At 35.5% G+C, this 13,331-nt stretch overlaps 1 protein-coding gene across 2 annotated transcripts in view; it reads left to right on the top strand.

The window, feature by feature from the left end:
* Angpt1 (angiopoietin 1) overlaps positions 1 to 13,331 on the top strand; it is a 230,000-nt gene that overhangs the window by 192,212 nt on the left and 24,457 nt on the right. For both annotated transcript variants that reach the window (XM_074069051.1, XM_074069050.1), the window contains exon 7: positions 279 to 445. In XM_074069051.1, coding sequence (XP_073925152.1) covers positions 279 to 445 — 167 coding nt within the window. The remainder of the gene's footprint in view (positions 1 to 278; positions 446 to 13,331) is intronic.

Below are 13,331 nucleotides of genomic sequence, written 5' to 3'. Positions count from 1 at the left end.
TGTTTTCTGGTTAAATCTACTAGCCAGATTAATTTAATTCCAAACTATTTTATTCATACAGATTTGATTAACAGATGTTTTACTATAATAAGAATTAGATAAAAATCTCAATGGAGAGAAACATAGCAGAAGAGTATTGAAATAAGTCAATAAGTGAAAAAGTATGTAAAAATTTGAAAGAAATATCTTTAAAAATTAATGACTTTTTTTTTAAAAACAAACTAAACATGAGAAATTTCTCTCTGGAGTAACAACTGCATCTCTGTCTTCTTTCCCAGGGTTTTGGAAATCCCTCTGGTGAATATTGGCTGGGGAATGAGTTTATTTTTGCCATAACCAGTCAGAGGCAGTACACGCTAAGGATCGAGTTAATGGACTGGGAAGGGAACCGAGCCTACTCCCAGTACGACAGATTCCACATAGGAAATGAAAAGCAAAACTATAGGTAAGCCATGTTTCAGTGCAGTGTTCAACTGCCTTGGACACAGCCACTGAGCAGTTTTAGTGGAAAAGTGTCAAAAATGAAATGTTGAAAATCATCCTTCCAAATGAAAATCAAGTTGTTTGTGTAGGCTCATGACAAAGACTTACGAAAAGCCTTTAAAGACTTTGTGAAAGCTTTACATTTTAATTTCTGTAGACTGACTGTCTTTGATATTGGTTCAAATTCTAAAAGACCTTGAATTAAATAAAACATAGTATTATTGTTGTGTTGCTATTTCTATGAATGTGTAATAGGTTCACACATATAAGACTGATAACAGAAATGACTCAGTCACTCATTTGAAGTAAATAATGGTTCCCACCTAACAAAACATTTTCTAGTTCTACTTTCTTCACCTATTGTAAGTTTTATTTTTTCAAATTGTCTTGAAGGAAAGAAAAAATTAGCTTTTGAATGATTTGAGATGAGGTATAATTATGAGGGCTTCAAAAAATAATATAAAGGGCAAAAATAAACAAAGAATGTAATCAATACATACAGTATATTCCTGAGATATAAAACAGATAACTATACAATTGATTTTAAATATTCCTGATAATTTTCTTTAATAAGCAGCTTGTACACTAGAAAAAAACTTAAAAATATGACTGAGAGAATGATGTGGTAAATTTGTTCCATGAATACTTATTGTGTTATTTCTATATTCCAGGAAATTTATTAGGTATTGGTCATTTAGCGGTCAGTTACAAGGTGTCTAGTCTTACTGACCTCACAGTCATGCTTTGTTACTATCTAGATCATTAAAAACCTAGTTTGTATTCTTTGAGATCAAGGAGAATATTTTAGTTACATTTATATCACTGCCATTAATGCAATACTCGGCTTATAGCAAGTCCTTATTTCTGTGTGGTTCAATGCAGATTTTTAACTCTCAGTATTGTGACTGCTCCACATCTGTTTTGGAAACATGATTGTGTGCACTAAAGGGACAGCACATTTTAACAAGAAAATTGCAATGATAGCAACCAAAGCCTTTTGCTTTATTCCATCCAGTGTGGCTATCTCCTCACAGTTGAACTGTTTCTATTTTTCATTTTTCTTTTCAAAACATAACATTCTTTAGGAACTGAAATCTGTATCTTTTTCATGGCATGACTCATTTCATTTTAATAGATGATGTATAGGGTTGGATCCTGGGAGACATAATAATCATTTTCTTAACAAATAGTGATGATGTCACCACAACAGATGAGAAATATATCTAAAGAGTTGATAGTCTCATGGGGGGAACAAGAGTATACTTAACAGCGACTCAAGAAACCAAAGAAGAGACATTTATAAAATGCAATGGAGTGTAAGAAATGTTTCCAAGGAGGTCAATATTTTGAGTTTTATGGAAAAAAAAAAAAGAACACTGTAAAACACCAGGGGTAGTGTTATGTAAATGTTTTGAGCTGAAACTTGAAACTATATGAAACTTGGCTAATGTCAGGCAGCTTGACAATAAGACTAGCAAGTAATTAGTCTAGTCTTTTTCTAGGCTCCTGAAGAATTTTTTTTGGTTCCTTTCCAAAATGTCTCTCTGTTCTCTATAGGTGGTTGTAGAGAAGGAAGGGGGTGGGGTGGTCATGCGTGTGAGTGGTCCGTGTTAGGAAGACAAGGGTTAGGAGGATAGTTGGCATCAACTACAGGGTGTATGGAATGAATGTCATTCTAGCATCAACATGAGATGGAGCATAGTTCTCCTCTTAGTGTCCCCATTGTGCTCATTGAACCATTTCTCCTTGCTTCAACCTCTGTGATTCCTTATCCTCAGCCATGGAATATAGATGTATGGTCAAAAAGTAAGTCTTCTCAGCCAGGGTGAGACATATACTCTGAGATCCTCATTTTTCTTTCTTGAGAGATTTGTGAACCTTGAGAATCAAAATTATAAAGTAAGAAGAAACTTAATTTAAGTTAAATTATATTGCTGGTTTTAAGGGAAAGCTGAGGTCCAGAAATATTTTTCCCAAAGAAGGAGAAAGACTTTCAACTCTTGCCTCATTCAGTGTGATTTCTCTTGCCATGCTGCTGTAATAAGTTGGTGGTTCTGGCCCTCTCTCCTATCAGAACCTAACAGAAGGTTGATCTGCAATCATTACCTTCTCATGCAGTTAAGTGTAGGATTCACATTGTTACCAAATGGGGAATTAAAACATAATGCCTGCTTTTGAAGTTAGCACATCACAGACTGGTGTTATTCACTCTTGCAAAGAAAATGGAACTTAAGTTTAAGACTCCATTTGAACGTCATTGCTTAGATGTATTGTCCTTCTTTCCTTCCTTCCTCTTCCTTTTTTTTTTTTTTTTTGTGGTACTAAAGTTTGAACTCAGATTCTCATATCAAATGCTCTACCAATCGAGCCATGCTCCTCCCACCACTCCATTTTTGGTTTTAGTTTCTTTTTTAGATAGGATCTCATGACTTTGCTGGGCTGCGCTTGGTCTTTGCCCTCCTAGCTGTACCTCCTGAGTAGCTGGGATTAAAGATATATGCCACCACACCAGGCTTGGATGTGCTTTTCTTCCATTCATTTCTCTTCTCTTTAAGCTAGAATACCTCTTCATGATAAATTATTGAAACTATTAATACTAATATGTGTGTAGCACTTTATATTTAATGAAATAATTTTATAATCAGTTAATCCTCCTTGAGACAGATATTATTAGACACATTTTAAAGATGAGGGAAATCAGATTTTGGTCCTCGAATCTGCTCAAATTCAACTACAATACAGCTAAAATTTAAGACTATAGAATTCATGCTTGGTTTTTGTTTTATATTTTCACTTTTTCCATATCTTTCTTCTTTTGAATTAAATTCAGAAGACTTTTAAGAGTCTTATTTTTTTAAATTATTCTTAGAAATTTTATTTTGAAAATTTATTTAGCTATAGTCATAATCTATACTCCTAGTTTTTAAAAAGAGAAGAAACCCCTTTCTCATGCTCTTGACAAATACTGATTAAAATTAAGTGTTGTGAATGGATAAATGAGCTTGCAAATGTGCACCTAACACATATATTTTCCTTTTATCCTCTAAGGAAACTTCAAATGATTTTCTCAGATAGAAAATAAAATTTACAAAGCCCAAGAGAATATGAATAAGAAAAATAATAATGTAAGAGTGTCATGATGAGCATATCATGTGAAATAACACACAATCAATGTGAAATTATTAAATACCTCCCCTAGAGAGGTGGTATTACCCGGATCCTCATCACCTAACACCCACACTATTATGGATCCTTCCTGCCCCTAATCTTGATGCTCTCAAATACATCTTCCACGCTATTGTTGGGATGATTTTTCCATCAGACAATCAGATGTAGTCTAAAATATCTTCAAGTTAAAGTCAGCCAGTGACTCTTCATGACCTGACCACTACCTACTTATCCAGCTATTGCTGTCATATGTTCCCTTCTACCTTACTCAACCAGATACCCTCCTCTTTATGATTGTTTGCAATTTCTCTAAACTTTTCATACTGTGTCCTTAACCCGCACACACAAACCCAACTTTATCATGTTGATATATCTTACATTTTTCAGATTCTCTCATTCAAGAAAATCTTCCCTGATCCCTGCTATGGCAGATGCTATGATGAGCCAACCTACTGTCGTTCTTGAAAACTGAAGCACTCCTTCTCCCACCTCCCAGATGGCAAACAGCTTTCAGCTGAAGTCCTCTCTAGGTGTTGCCTTTGGCTGAGGAGAATCTTGTCACCCAAGATGACTCCTTTATACAGACAGATTGCATCTACTCACTGGTCAATATAGGAATACAAAGGCCCTCTTGTCTCAGTTCAGGACAATTCTAAAGGCCATTTAAGGTCTAGAACTCCACTTGAGAACTGTCAAGGTCTTCACTCACTAAGGCTATATGTGAGCCCTTCTTCTTCCCCTGCTCAGTCCTGCTTCCTTCACTCTGCCACCAATCCTAAGAGCACTCCCCTCTAAAGCATCCCTACAATTATTTCCCAGAGAAACACATTTCATTCATTCTGGGGCCAATGATATCCTTGTGGATAACTATCCAATAGTCACACTCTATTATGTCATTAATAAGTGTTTATTAAGTAACTCTCCAGTGTGCTCTCTCTCTCCCTCTTTTTCTCTGTCATCATTTTGATCAAAATCCCAGATGTACATCTGTTGGTCAAATTATTAAGAGTTGATAACTAATATTGGATACATAATGCTATGTAGCAGATATCTTGATCTCACATCAGAAAACTTGGGAATAATGCATTGTACAAGGTCACAGTGGGCATAACTACCCACTATGCATATGGCTGTTCCCTTATAAAGGGGAATTTTTTTTGGTTAATTTGGGTAATTAAATGAACTGAAAGCATATAAGATAGGTTTGTTTCTTTTAACCCCATTTTGTCTTTAAATTTTGAATGTCTATAAACACATTAGCTCATCTCTCTGGTTCACAATTTTTTTTATCCTTATGAATCAAGGTATTTGTAAACCTCCTTGCAGTTTAAAAGTTATTTTTGAGAACAGAACTACCTTTACTTATGCATTTCTTTTTTTACCTTATGTGCTTTAAATTTTTTGATAACCAATTGAATTTTTCTCTTTAAATGCTTGAGAGTTTCCATTAGTTTAGGGATTAGAATGGCCTTTCACTTCTCATAAATGTTTTGCTAGTCCCAAAACATAGAGTTGAAAACAAACACACAATCACCACCACAATAATAAACACAACTGAAAAATAACAGATTTATTGTGGGTTTGAAGAGATGCTGTAGTCTCCTGGGAAAAACTCTGGAATAAGAATCAGAGATGTTCTGAAGCTGCAGAGATGCCAGGGCCTTAAGCATCTGAACTTTATCCTGATGACAATGGGGAGTCATTAGTGGGTGAATGATGAAGCAGAAAAATGAGTTGGTCAGATTTGCATCTAAGACCAGTTGTGCTCCAGACTGGGAATGGATTGGAGAAGCAGAGTCCTCGGGAGAGGTGATGATGGTGGATTTGAGAGCTGCTAAGGAGGTAGGATCACTAGGATGTAGTGGTTGATTGGATGTGAGGATGAGAATGGTGGGGTGGTCATGGATGACTCAGGCTCTTAGCGTGGATACCTCAGGTGAGTGAGAAGTTATTGGGAACAGTCTTGGAGAGGCAGCTGATGAATTCCAATCTGGATATACTGCACTTGAGTGTTCTTTGGAACATCCTTGTGGAGACTTTTAGTAGGCAGTTGGATACACACATAGACATGGAGTTCAGAAGGCAGATCTAAATTGAACACATAAACACGGGATCCTTTCTTATGAATGGTAATTGATTCCTAGGCGTGGATGAAGTCACTCAGAGTGTGGAGAAGGAGAAGAGATCACTGAAGATAGAACTCTGGGAGAATAATCAAGTAACAAGCATTTGAAGGGAATGAATAAAGAAATAAATGACAGTCATTTAGAAAAAAAAAAGAATCAGAGATGTGCAGGCTTTAAAAAAATGACTTTAACATTTGTCAAACCAACGTGATTATAGCAGCCATGTTCATTCAGGAAACTAGAGCCATAATAAGTGAAGAAAATAGTTTGAAACAAATGCTTAAAATCTGGCATAGTAGACAAGCTAAGGCTTGCATGGAAATCTGAGAAACCAAGTACATTTGGTCACCAAAATGGCACTACAAAAGGGGACATCTATGAAAGCTGATGCCTTGGTATTGTATGTTACCTGTGTTGTGTGATTAACATGGGGAAGCCAAGGACAATGTGGAAACTTCCAGGTACCTCTGCCTGTAAACATCACTGTATCAGATGCTGTCCTGACAGTTGGGCCAATATAACAACTTTCACCTTCCATATGTCACAGTAAGTCCTCTTTTGGGCCAACTTTAATTTGGAACTGTACAGGAAGGGAATTCTAAGAAAGGAGTTTCTAGATCAACCAAGATGACAGTAGCACAATCTAGCTGAATCATGAGGAAATCACCTACACTTGTATACCTTGATTTTTTTATCTTTCAATGGGAACAAGGTCCTCTAATCAGAAAGAGTATACAAACATACCTTGTATTTAATAAACCTAATCCATCTCCAAAATTAACAAGAGCAAAATGGACTAAGGGCATGGCTCAAGCAGTAGAGCACCTGCTTTGTAAGTATGGAGCCCTGAGTTCAAACCCTAGTGCCACCAAATAAAAGAAGATGCAAACCAGGTTCACTATTCCATTTATGTTCATACTTTTTATTTGCCTTTTGCTTTAAATAGAACTATCATGCACTCAAAGCTAACCAAAAATTAATATTATTAATAATATTAATAACAATTGACCAATCACTATTAATTAATCAAGTAATTAATTTGCTACCAATATTAATCAAATAGTTATTTTTAAGATTTTAGCTTTTCTCAGAATTGTTCTTTCTGCATTTTTCTGATTATTTCTTCCTGATTAGATACAATTTGAATATTTTTGACAAACCACTTTATGAATAATATTATGTACTTCGTATTGTGTTACATCCAAAGTCATAAAAGGTAAATCTGTCCCATGATTGGGCTCAGTTTAATTCATCTATTAAGCTTTTGGTTTTATTTTTCCAATGGAATACTCACTCTCTAAAGAAAACTTTGATAAAGAATCATAATGCAGGGAGGCAAAGATCTGGAGGATTGTGTTTTGAGGTCAACCCAGGCAAAACCTTTAGTACGACTGCCTCTCCATAAATAAACAGGATGTGATGGTGCACACCTATAGGATAGATAGGAGGTATAGATAGGGGGATCACAATCTGAGACTGGACCCAGGCAAAAACTAGAAACCTCATCTGAAAAATAAAGAAAAAAAGGGATAGGGGCCTGGATCAAGTGGTAGAGCTCTTGCCTAGCCTACCAAACACAAGACCCTGAGTTCAAACCTTAGTACTACCAACATAAAAATAAAAAAGAATCATAATGTATAAACAGGAATATAAAGCTGATAAATTTGAAATGGTTTTGGAATCTTCTGTCTTTAGTCCTCCTCTTACTAATATCTCACAGTAGCATAGGGCTTAAAAACTATTGCTTTCATTATAATTTAAAAAGTAACATTTGCCAGTTGTTAATAAAATTATTTTCAAAAAAAAGATAAAAAACTTTTCAGCCTTACTGTAAAAAAGGCAAAATTTAAATGAACATATTTCATTAGAAACTGATTTTACTTGTAGTTTTCCTCAGCTCTTGGGGGCACTTTTTTTCCTAAAGTTAATTTTTTTGTTATACTTTTATAGTATTAACTTAATTAGTGAATTCTATATCACAGATAGTTGAATGGATCCCTCTTTAATCAATAGAAATTTGAATTAGCTCAGTCTGAAGGACAAGGTATAAAAATTTATAATGCCCATTTTATAATGATAATCTGGCTATAATATTCATAATGCTCATTTGTGGACATTTATACGGTTAGGATCTTCACATTACTTGGGAGGAATGAATGAATGATTGTGTCCAGTTAGAACTAACTAATAGCCATCATAAGCTTTGTTCTGGAAAAGATTCTACATGAAGAGATGAGTAGAATATTGGAATAAAAATTGTGAAAAACAATTTGAAAATAATCTGATCACTAAATATCTTTTTGTACAAGGTTCATTTTTGACCAAGATCTTTATTGGGAAGTAGTTTGATGAAATGTGAATCTGCAGTTACTTTTCTGAATGACCTTGGACAAAGTAGTTCACTTTTCCAAGTCTCAGATCCTCAGGAGTAAAATGAGGAGTTGAGGCTGAAGTTCTTTCTAATTCCACAAACAAATTCACTGTGGACTGAAAAGAATTCTGTCCAGGTCCCATGTAAACTTACTTAAGCCCTGAATTTTTGTAGGTATTGAAAAACTACTTTCTCCTGTTTTTTTAGAAAAACATACCTTATTTTTCTCATTCTCTGGGATATATGATCCAGCAGCAGATGTGTTGAAATACTAACAGGAAAGTTATTTTTTGTTGCCGTTCTAGAATGAATATGGCAGAAAAATATGTATGGGGAATCTTCTCTCTCTCCCTCTCTCTCTCTCACTCACACACACACACACACACACACTTTTTGCTTTCTTTTAGACAGAGTCTCGCTATGTAGCTCAGGTTGGACTGAATTTGTTGGACTGAATTTGTGATCCTCCTTGCCTCAGTCTCTGGAGTGCTTTGATTACAGGCATATGCCACCATGCCTGGCTACAAATAACTTCTTTAATTTAGTAGTTACATTAATTTACTTAAACTGTTATTTTTATTGTGGTTACTTCTTAGTAGATAGTTTTTGGTCTAAGAATTCGCAGAGGCTTTCAGAATCATTAATACTAGGGCTCAGGTAACTGCCATCCTAGAAACTTGCAGGTAGACAAGGGTTACTAAAATCGGCTAGCACTGGCTCCAGGAAATACTCTAAGGGAATGTCTTGTGATCCACTGCTCTGGGTCCTCCTAGTGTTTTTCTGTAGCTGATTAATTTGCACAGGTGAATATACATGTGTGATGGAGTAAGGGAGAGGATGGATAGTAGGTAGCCAATGAAGCAATTACAATCCCATGAACACTAATAAACATGAGTAAGGCATGAATAAAGAACTCTGAACAATTTTGAAAGGTGAGCCTTAGGAAGGCTCACAAGGACTTGCCTACATTGACATAAAATGGGCAAGTTGGAATTAGCTGGGAGATAGTTCAGAGTTAGTAACAAAGATGGAATGGCATGTGTGAGGGCCCAGAAATTAGGAATTGATTAAACACAGAGTGAAAAGGGTCAATGACCAATTGCGATGCTAAGAGTAAGAATCCAGCAATATGTGGAAGATTTAGGACTAGTCACTAGTTATGGCTGCAGAGGGCAGTCCCTCTCCATTGATAACCATTGATTTGTTTCTGACCATTCTGTTCTAATTAAAAGCAATAACAGTGTTCAAGACACTGTGTGTGAAACAATGCCCCACCAAACTCAGCCTCATCCTTCAAGAGCTTAATCTCTGCCTGATTTAGTATTTTCATCCTTAAGTTTCAGTTCAATCTATAGAGCTCTTCTTTTTCGATTGACTAAGGAGCCTTTTCTATGTGATACTACTGAGTTCTGGGCATATCTTTGTTACAGTTCTTATCACACTAGGTTATAATTGACTATTTCCTGTTATTAGTCTGTCACTTTTAGAAAGGCAGGGACCTCTTCACAATGCTTGCCATTTGTCTGCAAAGGAAGCACTTCCTAATGAGTATAAAAGAAACATATCAACAAAGATGTTTTGTGCATTCAATGTTTTAATTCAATCTATTAACCTAGATGCTAGAAATTCGTTGTCAAAATTTCTCTAAGACTTCTGGCATAAAATGATAGCATATGACAGTGTCTGTATAAGATTTTACTTTATTTATTTATTTATTCTATGTATATACATGTTTGTGCCATTTGTTCCCCTTGCCCTCCACCCTTCCCTCTCCCCTGCCACCCTTCTCACTTCCAGGCAGAACCTGTTCTGCCCTCTTCTCCAATTTTATTAGGCAATAATGAGAAAGACATAGCGTTTTTGCTATTTGAGATAAGGATAACTATACAGAGAGATTCCTAGCATTGATTCCATGCACAAGTGTATTACAACCCAGAATTGATTCATCTCTACCAGACCTCTTCACTATTTCTGTCACTTTCCCATATTGACCTCTGTCATTTTAAGGTTACTGTATTAGCTTCTCTACTGTATACTTTAGTTTCTTGGATTGTTGCTTGGATGAGATTCAGTTCTCCAATGCATGCAACTCCAGACTTTTCTGCTTCTTTTATCTTTGCCTGCAAGTGATATATAAGAATTTTTATATTGCATTATGCCAAGCAAATAGAATAAAATGTTAATAAAATAGACATTCAACATACCTTCTTCATTTCTCTTCTAACTGGATATAGTTGTGCTTTTCAACTATGTAACTTTACTAAAATTACTATCTTGAAAGTTCTAGTTCTTTTGAAATTGCTGTCTGCATTCATTCATTTATCTAACTATTAAGTCATTAAACATTTATCATGTTGCTAGAATTCTCCTGGTACTGATTGTGCATATAGCCAACTAGGATGCTTCCTTAAAACACATATTTTGAGTTCCACATATACAGAGTCTGTCATGGGATCTCAGAACCTAGGTATCTCAGTCTTACCAAGTATACCAAGGTGATTCTGGTGAAGGAACAGCACCTTGTTTAGTAACACTAAAAGGAGACACCACACTTGCCACTTTTGAAGGGCTAATAGTCTGGGAGAAGGAAATAAACATGGGATAGTTGACTTAAAAGTTTGAGCTCTAGTATGTTTCAGCATGCCTGCTTGTTCTGTTTGTGTGTGTATTTTGTTTTCTTTGCTTTGTTTTGTGTTTTTTTTTTTGATCAAGGAATCTTGGATATTAAAAATAACTGATAACAGTTGTGGACCTTCACCACAGAATAATGGAGAAGCACAGAATTTTGCTTATATTTATGTGTGATTCAGCTCCACACTCAATCCCTGGGCAAGAATTCTTGAATTCGGCTGTTGTTAGGCACTGAAGAAAAGTGACCAACTCCACTGGGATTGAGGATAGATGGGGTACATTAGAGAAGAGGGAAGAGGACTGGGAAAGGCATCACAGAGGAAATCCCTGGTAGTTTGTGGAATATGAGTAAGTGTTCATAAGGCCAGTATGAAGGATGATAGCAGAAGGAGAAAAGGGGCTTCAGATTCCAGCCAGAATGAGCAATGTGGACAAAACACAGAGGTAGGAAAGAGCCTGTCTTATTTAGAAAACAGCAAATATCCTGTTAGTAAGGGTTCATTATATTACAGATAACAGAGGGCAATAATCCATGATAAGGAGTTTAGACTCATACTAATTGTGAAGAGAAATAAACACACTTATAATTTTGGTCAACATAAGAATCTGCTTGTGCACATTGGCGTCTCCTTTGCAGACCTTATTGTAACACATTGTCCAAGTACAACAAGAGAAAATATTTTCTCTTTGCAGGAAACTTCAGACAAGTGCCTTGCAGTGAATTTTAGCATAATATTCTCTCTCTGTCATCTCCTAGGGAATGCTAGAAAAAAGGTTTCTTGCAGCTCTTGAAGCACAAATAGAAATGAGAATAAAATCTATCTCCCTTGACCTTGTTAATACTAAAGAATACCAGTTTCAGTCACAAAATTCAAAAAGTCTTGACTTAAATTTTGGTAAAAGAGAAAAAACCATAAAGGCTCTGAGATGCCCATTAGCCTGATCTTTTAAACGCCATAAGAAGATCCAGCCAGTGAGCCACTTACCCCCATCTAACTCTATCAGTCACACAAGACCCCAAGGGAATTGAAATATGCTTAAGAGATTGTTTGTACTTTTATAGGGGTCTTAGTGCCACACAATTCATTTTAGCACTCAATTTTATGATGCATTCTTAGAAAAGGAGAAGAATACTGGAAGAACTAGCTGTTTTATTTTGACCTAAAAACAGATAATTGCTACAGTGTGTATTTCTTAACTTTGGAAAATGTGGTTTTGCTGTCACAGATCTCAATAAGATATATATAAATAAATGTACAAAATAGAGCACACACTCAGCACCATGCAAAAGCAACCAAAGGCAACAATATTTGGGTTCACTATTTCCTTTGGAGGAAGAATTTATCATAAGTTTTGAACACATGCAAGCTTTATGTCTGTCATTGAAAACACTGAGAATTGGATTTCGCTGAGGTTTTGAAATGGTAGTCACCTGAATAGTGTTGCTAGTGTCCAAAGCTTGAGAAGTACTAAACAGTTGATAAATTCACTTGGTCAAAGTGAATTTGTAAGTGAAGGGAGAGACATTGAAAATGTGTGTCATCCAAATTTAAATAGATGAAAAATCAGTGCATAATTTGTGCATGGATAATGAAAGTTAATAGCTAAGTCGTAGCGGAATCAGACAATAGATGAACCTGGAAAATATGAAGGACCTCATTATTTGGATTGAAATTTTTTTGTAACTCTAGAAATTCATCTTTCTTAATCACAGTGCAGATTCCCAAGGATACATATGTTTATTCACACTTGTACATCTACAACAGTTATTCACAGATAAATGATAGCTACCTCAGAGAGTCTGAGGCTTACAAAACAAATAAGATTATATCCTCACTTGTACCATAATGATAGGTTCAGATGCATAAATTTTGATAATTCCTCAATGACCCAATTCCCTCTGAGAACAAATGATACCAGTTGAGTAGGATTTAGTGTGACAAAGTTTTCAAGAAGTAAATATGATAACTAAAGGATAGACTTGTATAGGTGATTTTTCTAGGATCTTCTTTCTAGTATCATTTATAACTAAGGAAAGAAAACAGAAGTATTGTGCTGGATTCAGTCAATAAAGCACCCTGTCATATACCAAGAAAAAACTAGTGTTCTCAAGAGATTGGAATTTTGATTTAATATGAGCTAAAAATTTGCAACAAGAATTGTTACCCAGGCCAATTTTTCAAATAATGTTGACTTTAAACTGGGTAGTCAGTCAGCAAAACAACTCTTTGGTTTCTTGCTCTTTGAAGTTAGCATTTTGTTCACCCTATATAAAATAAGAACTTTCAGATGCTATGGGACCTTTAGGATTGAGAAAATAGGTCCTTTTCATCTTCAATTTCCTCAGCGTGGAGTCTACATGCATGTCTTAATCTGTGACTCCATCTCATTATTTTCATCATTGTAAGTCTATCTTTATGTCTATCAAGGTCATATTTGTGTAATTTAGACTTAGTCACGTATACAACTCATGTTTAGTGAGTTACTGTGTATCTTTCATTCCTTAGTGAAGTTTGAGATGTTTTTGTTGTTATTATCATTGAAGTATTTAC

The sequence above is a fragment of the Castor canadensis genome, chromosome 3 (assembly GCF_047511655.1).
Source record: "Castor canadensis chromosome 3, mCasCan1.hap1v2, whole genome shotgun sequence".
NCBI lineage: Eukaryota > Metazoa > Chordata > Mammalia > Rodentia > Castoridae > Castor > Castor canadensis.
The sequence above is the reverse complement of the archived record's forward strand: the minus strand, read 5'-3'. Positions and strand labels throughout refer to the sequence as shown.